We start from the raw sequence: 13,925 nt of genomic DNA, 5'->3' as shown, positions 1-13,925 counted from the left end.
TATGTGAAGTGGATACGGGTTGCTGAATGACCTGTATGATATTCAAGAAGAAAGAGAAGGGTGATAGGGCAGTTTGCTGCGTGAGGTAGTGGGACGTTCGTTATGCGGTAGCTCCTAACACATATCAAGATTTTGGCTGCGAATAGTTGACAGCTTTCTTTCGCTACTTGCGTTTCTTTGGAAGTCGGGTGCTGCAGTGCATAACAATGTGCAGACCGGAGCGCAGTTCAGCTGGTAACTACCGTGAAAAGAAAGAAAAGGATCGATGATTATGCGTGATTTTGTGTTTCAGATGCTTTTTGACAATGCCCCATGTGGCTCTGTGGCTTTCAAGATTTCAAAACCTATCGTAATTTAGTACCCCCCATTTTTTCAGTGCTGGAATTGTTTCATGCCACCGTGAGTTCTTCCTACCTAGTACTGATAAATTATATTTCTATTTTTATTCTCGTCCCGACTCCCCCGCCCGAGGCTGCAGGGAACTAAGAGACAGCTGGAAAAGGAAGCACGCTGTTCTTCAACCGAGAGCCAGCTAACTTAACTGAAAACAAAACTGAGCAATCAATCCTCAGTCAGCTTGGATTGCACTCATGCAGCTAGCCATGCGGTGGCGCTCGTGCGAACGCTCGAAGCTCGTCGGAGTTAGCGTCGCTCTGATTGGTTGGCAGGGGGCCTCGGGAGGTGAGAGGCGCGCCGCGGTTGGCTTCGGCGGGGCCGGGGGCTGGCGCTTGACTCTGTATAGAGAACCGGGCGCCTCGCTCGAGGTATCTTCAGTGCAGGGCTCGGCGACGCGGTGACTCTGAAGCTCGGTGCAGACCGGATTCGCTGTGTGGCAGTTTCGTGCGCGAGAGCAGCCCTGGCGGCCGTACCCACCATGCTGTGCTTCGTTACGAGGCCGGACGCCGTGGTCATGGAGGTTGAGGTGGACGCCAAAGCGAACGGGGAAGACTGCCTGACCCAGGTGAGAAAACCTGAATCCACCGTTCAGCACCCTTCCCAATCGCCGCATATGGATCGTCCATTTAGAGAATTCGGTACTCGCTCTTTAGGGACCCGTTAGCCACATATTATCCTAACTAATATGGCCCGCCCACTCCGGGGGGGGGGGGGGGTGGTCTTATGGCGAAGCTGGTTCGATTCTCTACTGCCTTTTGCAGGCACCTATGTATAGGGTCTTGCCTCGAGGTCCTTTTAATTTCTCACTCTGGTGGCACCCTTGAGTAGTGTACTTCATCTTACCCCTTCCTGCACTGTCTTTCTCCGAAGACGACTTTTGTAATTCTCACATCTTATTTGAACTCCTGCCATAATTTGGCTCTTGGGGACCCCTCGTTTAGTCTACTTCTCTCCCGTCCACCGTAGATAACTGGTTTCTGCCTCCTCCCCTCATTGGTGCTAGTGATCTGGAGGCCCTCTCTGTTAAAGTCCTTTATCAGACTACTTCTCTTTTAGGTTCCTCGTCTTATAATCTTTTCTGTAGCTTCCCTCTTCTGTAAGGCACTTAATATTGTTGATGGGAGGTCCAGGGGGTCAGTTTAGTATCCTCCCTCTCGAGACTCCTTCCAGAGCCTCTCAACCTGGGGCCTTCTTAATTGCCCTCTTCTTGGATCATCACTGCGGTAGTGTATTTCATCTTGCCCACCCTCCCACTTCAGTGAATCTACGGAAGGGCCTCCCTGTCTGATCTGGGTACTCTCATGTAATGTTACTTCTCCTAAAGTCTTCTTTTGTAGTTCCCTCCTGTTCGAAGCCTTCTATTAGGTTCATTTATTTGGGCACCCCGTTAGGTGTACTTCAACGTTCAGTTTGCGTGATTTTGGTCCCTCCATCAGTGGCAGTGATTCTTCCTTTGTCTGATCACTTATCTCGTAGGTTGCTCGCCCTAATTTCTGACTCAGTAGTTGATTTCCCCACATGTACTTGGCCTCCCTGAATATAGTGTACCTCACCAGTAATTTTCAAACTCTCTTCTTTAGGCTCAACGTATTTTCGTTGTTGTTTGCGTGATGGGGCCTTAAAGCTCCTCTGTACCCCCTCGCTGCCCAGTAGTGACCTATGTTTTGCTTACACCTTCACTCATCCAGGTTTAACGCAGGAGGGGCCTCGTGTCCAGATTGTGAGCCACCTTTGTGGGCCCTCGGGCTTGCCTTTCTAAGTGGCCACCAAGAGACCTCAATGCTCTCTAAGTCTTCCTGTTTCACGTATAGTGTCAGTTGTAGGACTCCAAGTGGTATTGTGAGATGGAGTTCATTAGTAGGCCAGTGTTGGTACACAGGGCCTTGCCAGTACAGCCAAAAGGCACGAGTGGCATAGTTGAGGCGAGCACAAAGGTACCCCTTCGGGGGGCATTGGCTGAAAGATGGTGATCCAGCTTAGGCGCCCATAATTATTACGCCCATTTACATTAGGGAGTCACTAGAGAAAGACGTGGGTGGTCTCCACCAATGCTTGCACTATGCAAGTAACCGAATGGCTCAGTTGAATCAATCTGTCCGAAAAGAAAGGCCCACGGTGTAAGTGTGTCTTTGCTGTTAACCCTCTCATCTGGGAGGGCTGCTTCTGGTAGTCGCCCCGAGGGGGCCTGTTGAGCTCTTTTGTGGCTGTTGCTGTACGTGCGCGCGCTAGGGTTCAATGTATAGAAGATTGATGGGGTCAGATAGCGAGGGGCAACAGCTGTCCCTGTGCTTCAGGAGGGACAGATGCTTAGCTTCTGCCAGCAGATGGGCTCCTGTGTTGTGGCCGTCCTCTCTGTTCCGCCTCCTCGGGTTTTGCTGTATATTTTTTTTTTTTTGCCCCGTCTGTGTGACGCACTTGCCTTAATTGGCTGTCTTTCTAATTGGATAAACCACACGGTGCACCTGTTAGCTTCCACTTAGAAGTTCCAAACTGCAACCATAATTTTCTGCTCAGCAGTTGATTAGAATTCTCAATAAACCAAATCGTTTTCGCAACTGTATTCTGTCTAGTCCATTTGGTAATAGGCGACGTGAAATGTATTTCCAGTTTGAAATTTGTTGCAGGCTTTAAAAACGGCAAGAAGGTTGGGGTGGTGGTGGTACTTTTTGGATTTTGGGCGTTTTAGTTATCACAGGTGTTTGATACTTAAGAAAAAAAAAATTGCACGGTTGTAACTTTGAATTCCCAGCTTGCACGTGGCCGACTTTGAGTTAGTGCATTTTGTCACGAGGTGGCATGTAAAGTCAACATTAATTATCACTGCTTTTGCAAAATATATACCAAGAGCAAGCGGTGGCATACAGCTTGGTCTTATTACGGGAGTCACTATATTGTTTTAAGGTATGGCAGTGAGTGGAGCACAGCTTATCTTTTTAAAACAGATTCGCAGTTATTGCTCACCGTGCCCAGGCTACTTACAAGATGGGACTTTCTTTATGGATGTCAAAGTAAATTATATAAATATTTTTATCACATTTTAGCGTCTTTGCCTGCAAGGCTTGGGCCAGCCAGTAAGTTTTCTTAAAATGGGTGCCGCATTTGTTGGAAGGCACATGTCTGAGAAAAGGTTACATGTGTGCCTCCCCATCATGTTCAACATTGAAGGCTCTTGGAATTATGCGATTTTGCGGCTGCGGTGTTCTCCTCGTATTTATGAATTTGATGCTCAAACGGTTTAAAGATTAGTAAGAACGAGGCAAATGGGTTGCGGCACGGTGGAAAGCCGTTTGCAAAGGTTGACTAGTAACATTTCTGTTGCTTATTGCTGTATGTGGGTGCTAAACTGTTGCTAACGATATCGAACCTTTGTCCTGGTGCTGTTAACCTGTATATAAAAAAAAAAATGACAAAATCGATAACGCTATCACAAAATGTGCCGGTTTATTCTGCCTACTTTGCCTATTCTTGCTGCATGTTTAGTCAACCTTGCCACTTTATTTGGTCCTATGCTGCCGCAGAATGCCGGTGGACCTGTGAATACCCTGTTGAACCAGGATGTGATCATGCTCCCTTTTCCTATAGGTCTGCAGGAGGCTGGGCATCATAGAGGTTGATTATTTCGGGCTCCAATTCACCGGCAACAAAGGCGAAAATTTGTGGCTCAATCTCAGGAACCGGATCTCCCAGCAAATGGACGGCCTGGCACCCTACAGAATGAAGCTGCGGGTCAAGTTCTTTGTGGAACCCCATCTCGTATTGCAGGAGCAGACAAGGTAGGACGGACGCAGCAGCACTAACCCTTCAGAAACAGAAACAAATGTTTCCGTGGTTTGAAGAAAAAAAAAAGTGCATAGAAGGCTTTGTCTTTAGTTTTTACTTGCTGATCCTACGCACAGCAGTCAATGTTTTCCATGTAGGTTTTTATTTTTATTTAATATCTATGTTTTCTATATCTGTTTGATGTTCAAACGCGTGTAGCAACGTTCCACTGTTCTTGGGGATTGCACTGTACTTTACAGCTCCTCCTGAAACTGTACTGAAGTCGTAGCATTTTTCCAGTACTTCCATGTTGACTTTCCTCCATCTGGAAAACACTGTAAACAAAACGTGACTGGGACATACATTTGCACGGTCAACTTTTTTTTTTTTTTTTTTTTTTTTTTTTTTCTGTGAGGAAATGATTAGGCCCTTGAATAACCCCTTACCTCACTCCTGCATTAAGTACTGGGGCAATTTACCTCCCCTTTCCGATTTCACACTTTCGTGACTGGAGTACATTTGTGTGCATGTATTTTCAATAACGGGGCACTTCCTGTAGGAGATAAGTGACTACCTACATACTTGTAGGTCTAGAACTACTCTAAATGTATACTCACCCGGGGCAACCGATTCCCCTCGCCCTGAACTTGAAAATGTCGAAGTTTCGCTAATTTCCTTATGACCGTTGTGAGGGTACATTTTCTGACCGATTGGTTTCTAAACCGGAAAATAATCTCTGAGAAGCGGCTGTGAGAGTTGCAGAGATGCATTCCTTTTCGGTGCTAACAGCTTGTTTTTCAGCTCACTATGTGAGGAACGGACATATCAAATGACAGGATATTTTTCGGTCTTGCTTTTGCCGACGCCTTGTGACCGCTAGTAACCCTCGCCGCTATCCGTGTTACTGCAGGTCATCCGAAACCCGCCTGGACAGGAAGACAGGAAATGGCTCCTCCCCACGTGTTGACGTGGTTTTAACTTTTTCCAGACGTGCAAGTACCAGTTCACCTTATTGTACTTGAAGCACTTTCAATTTCGTTTGCTGTAAAATGTTTCTGAATTTTAGAGTGATTGGCGATTCGCACCCCCACTTCTACTAGTAAACGTGTATTCATCTAAAGTGTGATGGAAGCCAGTTTGCCGAAGAAAAGTTTCGTGGAGAGTATATTTTGCAAGAAACCTCAACAAAATTTCTGTTCATTATCACTTTACCGTTTTCTCAAATAATATTGATGCCATTTTTAGCAGTGCAGTGATACTCCGCTTGACTCTCAACTGCCACCTTTTGCCCGCAGGCAAAATAGAATGTTGGTGTTTTTCAGAAACACTTTAGTGTCAGAAGAAGCCCCAGGTCTCCTTGTTGCATCCTCGGCCCCATGGAATATTATTTTTCCCCTCTGGGGGAGTCAGTCTCCCCATTTTGTAGACATATATTAGAAACAAGGAATTGACTGGAGAGTACAGCATGGTTTCACAGAGACGAGCAGCTTTTCAAATTGGTGTCTGTATGATGTACCTATCTATTGCCAAGAACACAGTGGTGAGAAGGGTGATGAAGACCGTGTACAGGTCAGGGCAGTGCTTCTCTTAACCCTGACAGAACGTACTATGATCCTTTCCTTGAATCCTCCAGATAGTTTGACTTACTCGAGTAAGTCCGTGGTGGACAAGTATGATACCGACGTGGCTTCCAAGCGATTATGCCCTTCTGGGCTGGAGGGCCAGGTACGGTTGCCGGCTGTCTAGACTTTGCACTTCTGCTAGCTAACTTTCTGAACGAAACAACAGGTAGTGGAATGATATGATGTGAACCTAAATCTCAATTGCGGCCACTTTTTTCTGAAGAAGTCTTATTCTCAAGCCTGCCAAAAAAAGATGTATTTTGGGAAGGGATGAGTGGGCAGATGTGAAGCACACACTGCTGACAATTTGAGAAGGAATGTGGCCATTAATTTGTCTGTGACCGATCTGGGTGGGCAGCATGCGTGTTGTAGTTTCCACTCTGCACTATTTTGCTTAAAGTACCTTTATCTATTTGGACGAACTCCCTGAAAGACTTTAGACCCTACTTCAAACTTTGGGAACCCCTCCCTCTCATTTTCAACTGGATGAAACATACAGAAGCCTCCAGCCCAAGATTTAGATGAAGCCTCTACAACTGATGTTTTGCGGGGAGTATCCTCTGCTCTTTCTGGGTGAATGTGAGGAGTATGGTTTTGCCTTGAGCTTATCTGTAAGGTTTATTTCTGTATTGTAGTCATGTAAGCTGCATATTTTGGTGTATAGTTTAGTTGGTGTAAGAATTATGTGTTTATGGATGATGACGTGCACATGAAGCTGTTTAGTGTGAACCTATTGTAGGTTATTCACTGCGATAGCTCAAAAATGCCATAATGTATAGAAGCATGCCTTTCTGTTTCCTGTACTATAGTACAGTATTACTGTGTAGCTTGCTCTGCTGCTCTGTCTGATCTATGTTGGTGGTGCTTAAAACAACATAACAAGATGAACATAAGATGGTTTTCCTTTGGTTGTTGGTGTGAAATCTGTCTTGAAAATGGATAATTCACAGTTTACGAGCTCTGCATTTTTTATTTTTTGGCTTTTGATATTTGCGGCTAGATGTAAGGCTTTTAAGTGTTTGGCTGTTTTGCAGAGAATGAGGTTCCCTACTGTGTGTGTGTGTGTGTGTGTGTTTTTTTTTTTTTCTCTGATTGAGTCATATATTTGTCCAATTCGATCTGTGTTCAGGTGATTTGGCTTGTGGCCTCATAGTGCAAATAAAAACAATAAGTTCGACTTTACAGCGGCCTGTCTTGGTGGTGATGTCATGTTGTGTTCTTCTTGCTTGGACACGTTGCCTACAAGGATTCTTGCGAAGTCCTTAAATCTATGAAGTTATGATGATAGGAATATGTCATGATACTGGAAGCTACTGTGTTAGTGTTCCTGTAATGTCTTGGTCCTTGCTCTCTGAGTAGGTAGGTTTGACTCAAGTTTGGAAGGAAGTCGTCTCTACCAACCTCCAATTTCACTGCTCCTTCTCTGTTCTGCTATGCCGTCCCTTCTCCTGTCTTTTAAGGTGTGGTTTAAGACAGAAATATTCCTAAAACCATATCGGACTCCAGCGGCCACATTAATGGGTTGGGCAGACAGGCTCTTTTTAACTCTGAAATACCTTGTGATGAGCACCACTGGAATTATTCAGCAGAGGAAGACCAGTTTCTGTTACAAGGAGCACGTTATGCAGCTCATTTTTTTGGTGGTAATCCTCCATTATTTTGTAACTCTTACACAGATTACCACTGTCTGGGAAAAGGTTTCATTTCGTTAGAACCAGTCCAACACACAAATACACCAATAAGCAACAGAAAGGAGACCAGTCAACATTTGCAAATTGCCTTCCACTGCACAGGAACACGTGTTGCAGCGTTTTTAGCAACCTTTGATCCATTTGAGCTAGAAACAAGTGTTTTATTTCTGAAATCTGCCGATTTATGCAGAGGGCCATGGATTATGCGACCAATCCATAATTATGCCAAAAACTCTACAGCCACAAAAGCAATTAGTGGGCCTGCTTGTCACCACTTTGCTCAAGCACATTTTCCTTTAGTTAAGCTCCCTTAAATCGCGAAGCAGATCAAAATGTATTTAGAAGATTGGCACTTTTTGGGGCATTACCCACTTATCCTTTTTGAGCTGCCACCTATGTGCACCCTTTGATATATGCTTAAGGAACATGGGTGGAGCAGTGTGAGCAAACTGTTGCTGGTACTACCTATGCTGTTCCCAGGAGTAGATCTGTGTAAAGGAAATACTGCTTAGGATGGAGGTGAAGAAAAACGGAACGTAAGAGCCAATATATTTAATACACTCCAGACTACACCAGAAGCTTATTTCATTAAAAGCGACCCCATAGCCTCCAATATTACACAGGCAGACTCGGTTTTGTGGCTACGCCTCCATTTCTAAGGGATACTCCTTCACTAACTGATGTAATGTTATCACGGCAATGCCAGGAGACTGCCCACAAAAATAGCCATTATCGCAGATAATACTGATCTGTTCTGTGATGTTACAGAACCAAAGTTTAGACATCAATACCCCTCCCCACTTGGAAAATTCACCAAATTATACTTTTCAGTTGATTAAACCTTTAAACTGGCTTGTAGCAGTGAGACTTTAATTTATGGCCAGCATGAACGCTCTGCCACATTGATCATACTCCAATCATGGTTCACACAGGAGAGTATATCTGAAGCAGTCACCGTTCTTGTACATTGTTTGTACTACGAGGTTTCGCAGCTTCTCTACAGCCTTTGGGTGCCTTCTGGAGTCACGATTCTGCTTGAGGAAAAACTAAGATATAACTTCTCTAAAAAAAAATGTTTCCTTCTTTTTGTATTCATATAGAAAAACATTCCAAACTTGGAGATTAGTACTACAGTGTGCTGCATATTATACCTAACAACTCTTATTGACGCATGTAATTTAGTCCTCTTGCTGAACATTTCCATTTGACCTGCCTATTACCCCCTGTGACTTTCAGATCCCAATTTACACACATTCAACAAAGTGAGACATAACAGTTCTGCCAATTCCATCTTCACCCGGGTAGTGGCTAGCCCTTGTGTACCTCCCTAAGCCTCTCCCTCCATTGCAGAGGGAGAGGCTCGGCGGGCTCGCTAGTGTACAAACTTTTAATACTTGTGTGTTTTTTTTTTTTTTTTTTTTCATTGTTGCTTTACGTAACTTTGCGGCAGCTGTCAGTTTGTAGCAGGCAGGTCAGTGTAAACGTGTCCTGAATCTCAGTCAGTTTAAAACGCCTGAGTTTCTTCGGGTTCTGTGCTAAAGGGTTGGGGACACTATGTAAACAAATATTCTTTTCGGTTTGCAGCCAAACTCTGTCTCCGACGCGGCTGGGCGTGTTTTGACCGGTGGTTTCTAGTGTGGTTGTTATGAGGCATTACACGTCTTAGAAATGGCATGTGACGATGTAACTGCAGGTCAGTGACTGAGAGTAACCTCGGACGCTGTTTTCTGTAGTAGGACACGTTTGGCTGATACGTCTAGCCGACGGCGCTTCCGCGTGTGGGCAAGGTACAGGCATCTCATTGGCCGACAGCTCTCGTCTCCACGCGGAAGTATCTGCATTGTTATTTGACACCGACATCTGTGAAGTTGGTTCCGTTTAAAGGCGAGTGAACCTAGCTCCGAACACTACACGAAGATCACTCCCCCACTTTAGATTCAGGCAGTTGGGAGACCTTGCGGTGCCTCCTCCCCCCCACCCCCCCACTATTCTAGTGCTACAACCTAGTTGTGGAGCCATGGTGGCTTTGTGTGGTAGTATACTCGTAATGCAATGTTCTAAAACTTGCACAAAAAGGCGAATTGGTACGAGTGATATCTACAGTTTACCAGTCTTCGTCGAAGGGTGTGTGCAGTTCAGTGGTTCGCAGACTTTAGAACCGCGACCCACGTTTTAAGACGACAAACATTTGCGACGCTTCTAAGTTTCCTGGATATGAGAGAGGGCTTTTTTTCTTTTTTTTTTCTTTTTTTTTGGGGAACGGAAGCACCGCATGAAGTGCACTTTATAATAAATGTTCTATTTTAGTGGCCGCTAACTTTACTTACAGTGCCGTTTTACCTCTAAAAGTATATAGCGCACATATGATAATGTGTGGAACTCGTGTTTCTGTGAATACTTGTCATTTGTTTATCAATTGTCTTGATGTGTTTTGTTTCCAGCACAATTCAGAATCGCACAAAACTGTGCTTCATTTTTGCTTTTCCTAACTAGTGAAAAAATACAGTCCATTTTGTGAAAGGAAAAAAAATCACACTTTCCTGTACTCTAGCAATTCATGTAATTCACTTAAAAGGCTCCTGTAACTTTGCCATTGGCGAAAGAAAAAACAATTCCCACGAGCAGCAATGTGTTAGAAGACAAGCACCAAATGTGAAGGATAAACAAAATGTAAAGGCATCTTTATTTATTCCCAGACTTGCGACCCACATGTTGGACAACACTGATGTAGATTGTTTAGAAAGCGATTCTCTGGGAGGCTGTCGTAGTTACCTTACAGTTTACCCAGTGGTGTGCTAGCCACCCGGTGAACTCTACTATGCCTCTACATTTATAGGCAGAAGTAAACACTTAACTACCAGAGATGTGTTCGAACTATGGCATCTGCAGAGCTGTTGAGTACGGGGTACACTGCGGTACTGTGACTTGTTCTCTAGAACTGTTGGCACCCACAGCAGTGCGAGAAGCGGGTGTGGGCGAATTTGGCGGCAAAGGAAATTAAATTGGGTTGGGCAACCAGAGTTATAAATTGTATTTGTATAGCGCTTACTACCCCTGACGAGGTGGCTCATATTAGAAGTGTTGTGGGGAGGTGCACTTGCTTTGAGCATCTTCGAGCCTGAAATATGGTCTGTGCCCCATTTTAGCCGTTAGTTGTGGCACTTTGGCTGGGAGAATACAGTGTTTTTTCTGTATGACTGAGCCCTTAATAACTGGTGTTTTCGTTGTTGTGGACTTTTGAGTGTAGACTGCTCAAGCATTTTTTTCCAGTCCTTCTTATAATTCCCTCTGACATGCTGTTCAGGGGCACTTAAGTTGTCTTTTCTTTCTCGAACTTTTTTTGCTTTTTTTTTTTTTTTTAGGTGGGGGGGGGGATGTGGCGTTTCATGTCTGTTGCTGCACACGGTTATGTTTTGGTCATTATTCTATATTCTCATGGGGTCACTGCTGTTGTGGCCTGGTTTCCTTGTTGTAATTGACGTTGTTCTAATTTACTGATATAATTTTCCTAAAGCTGCAAAGTGCACTGGTAAGATCTGGGGCCACCGTGTGTCTGGGTGGAAAGGAAGCACTTTCACTACAGATCTTTCGAAGTAAGTAATTGACTGTGGGCTACAAATACATTTGTATACCACCAGGCCCACAACTTATGGGTAGAGGGCACAATCACTGTTGTCCAGCATTGTTCCTGGGGTGTCCATTCATGTTTTTTTTTTTCAGGATGGGCATGTAGGATGGATTGGCTTGTAATAAACCCTGATGAGACCGGTTACGCTGAAAATGTGGCATGGAGTCTATCGTCCCCTCCCCCAACTAAGTGGACCAACACTAAATAACGAACCCTGTTATGTCAACGACACCTGTAACCCGTAGTTGAATGCTTTGCGTTTGAGACTGCACAACGGTTCAGAACAGAATTAGACCCTTAATCGCGCTCTTCCGCTGAGGGGAGTATGATTGGTGATTTTTACCCAAGCAAACACAATCCGTGGTAATGTCTGTCACATTTACCTCCCCAAAAGAGTGCATTGTATTTTTGTAGGGGAAAGAACTACATTTGCTCATATTTCAGAGTTTGTTTAATAACCCGCACTATTGTTTGTCTTGTCAACATACGAATCGCCTGTCTTTTGTATTGGCCAATCTTTGGAACCGTGTGCCTACGTTCTATGTGGCTTTTTGGCCTTGTCAGCTCTGTATTTGTTGACAGAGGACTGTTTTTAAAAGTTGTCCAGATAAAACGGCCATTAGCGGCGCGGCCTCTGTTGACCAGGAATGATAGTGCGTGTGAAGCTGCTTTTCAGTCAGCAGCCCGTGGCCTTTCCCCGCAAAGTAGGTGAAAGGTTACTCGAGCACACAGCAGTGAACCCTCGGGGCCTTGCCCTAGGCGCCGAGTTGCCGTGCTCCTCCCCGCCGTGGCTACTGCGCCCCAGCCCGCATGGTTCACGGTTTGTCGAGCCGGTACCGTCTCCGTGAATCATCCGATGACACTTGTTCTTGCTGCCGGTCCAGGAAGCCTGCAAATCGCTCGTGGGCTGTGCAGTGACCCACGCAGTACAGAACCTCCATTTTAAATGCACGGTGCAGCTGCTTTCTCTGAGACGGGACCGGCTGCGAAACAGCGTCTGTTACCTTTTTTTTTTTTTTTTTTTTTTTTTTTTTTTTTTTTAAATTCATTCTTCTTTTTCGGCCATGCGCGACTCACCTGCTCACACGAACAAGAGCCTTTGTTTGGTGTGGTAATCTTAAACCAGGGTAATTCGAGGTTGCCAAAGCCTGCAAGGGGCAGTGCTTGCGGTCCTCTCTAGGTCAGTCTTATCGGTGCCTTAAAGATTTTGCAGCAAAATATATGTTTTAAGTGTTCGGCGACCAATTAAAAGAAAAGGCTCCCATTGAAGTTGACACAGTGTGTGATCTTGTGCATGTAGCTAAAGCGGCGTTTGAGGCATTGCTTGAGAAAAATGACCTTCAAATGCACAAAACCGTTCTTCAATGTTTAAACCCTCCGTCCCCCCCCCCCCCCCACACACACACACACACACACACACACTTTGTTTTTTATTTAACTTTCATTATTTGGCTAACAATATTTTTCCCTTGAGGGTTCTCGTTGTGCTCAGACCACTAGGCCGTCTTTCTTTATTACCTACTAGTACAACTTTCTCTTTCTGTTTTGAATTATATAGCCGTTAACCCCCACCCCTTCTTTTACTAGGACGATTGAGGTAAAACGTACCCCCTTCTGTCAAGTCATTGGTGCAAGTGTATTTAATGCCCCTCTAGTTGAAGGCACGGGAATGAGACCATGGACCCTTGCGTGATGCTACTGATGGCAGGCTCTGTCGCTCGTCATTGAGGTTGCCTCCAAATGTATGAGATGGGATGTCTACAGATAAGCTGGAAGTTGCCTTTGGCAGTTTTGGTGCTCAGCTCCTGTTCTTGAACTATATTGTGTGAGCACCTAAGGCATCAACCTGCCCATACTTTGAACCTTGTTGTAACAGCACCCTCCTTGCTAGACTCCTTACCTGCTTTTTGAAACCATTGACTGTCCGTTTCTCTGCTGTTAATTTATCAGACGGTGGGATTGGAGGCTCGGCACTATCCAGGATTTGGTTGTCGCATGGCCGGATAATGTATTCTGCAAGTGTACAATTGTACTGAAGGTGTTCTGAACACAAAGCATCTTTCCCTTTTCCCTTAACTGGTTACTGTGCCAGTTATCCATCTGTTGTAAGAGCTTGTGTGAAATACTTTAACAATTACTGCCAGGTTTGGGCTCCCTTATCTTATAGCAACATCCCACAATAAAATGATGGACAGAGTGTCGAAACGTTTTAGATACTGACCCCAAAGTCAGTCTGGGTTTCGTCCATCATTATTCTGCTCGCCACGTCACCCCAGTTTGGACCCAGCCATATGCAAATCAGCTTTGGCTCTGCTCCCCATTGAAACAGTCCAGCCTGAACTGCCAAGCCAGGTCCTCCCTGGACCGGAAACAAGCATCCTGGGACCAGTTTCCGGGTATCACCCCTCAAGTGTACAATTATTCTGAAGGGGTTTTGAACACAAAGTATCTTACCTTTCTTCCCTTAAATGGTTACTGTGCCAGTTATCCATTTGTTGTAAGAGCTTGTGTGTGAAATACTTTAACAATTCCTGCCAGCTTTGGGCTCTTATCCTATGCCATGTCTTGGATCCAAATGCCCACTTATTGGCGTAACACAAAATGATTGCCCCACCCCCTGCAAAAAGTGATGAGGGACCCCTAAGTGTCCCATAGCTCACAAATAGCTGAATTGGGGACCCCCTTAAGGATTGTAGGCCCTCCTGCGCCTCAGTGGCATGCGTTACGCTCCACTCCTCGGTTAATTTGGTAGTAGATCTTTAAAATAAATTGAGCTTAATTTAAGAACAATCTGCTTGGTTGAAAAACCAATGCAGTCACCTTTTAATC

The 13,925-nt window shown here is 44.9% G+C and overlaps 1 protein-coding gene across 1 annotated transcript in view; it reads left to right on the top strand.

The window, feature by feature from the left end:
* The first annotated feature begins 730 nt into the window (after positions 1-730).
* MYLIP (myosin regulatory light chain interacting protein) overlaps positions 731-13,925 on the top strand; it is a 34,604-nt gene continuing 21,409 nt past the window's right edge. Inside the window, exons 1-2 of the mRNA XM_069218780.1 lie at positions 731-961; positions 3,979-4,169. Of these exons, the coding sequence (XP_069074881.1) occupies positions 875-961; positions 3,979-4,169 (278 nt within the window). The 5' untranslated portion in view covers positions 731-874. The remainder of the gene's footprint in view (positions 962-3,978; positions 4,170-13,925) is intronic.

This window comes from Pleurodeles waltl, chromosome 2_1 (assembly GCF_031143425.1).
Source record: "Pleurodeles waltl isolate 20211129_DDA chromosome 2_1, aPleWal1.hap1.20221129, whole genome shotgun sequence".
NCBI classification, from domain to species: domain Eukaryota; kingdom Metazoa; phylum Chordata; class Amphibia; order Caudata; family Salamandridae; genus Pleurodeles; species Pleurodeles waltl.
This window is presented reverse-complemented; position numbering and strand designations above follow the sequence as displayed.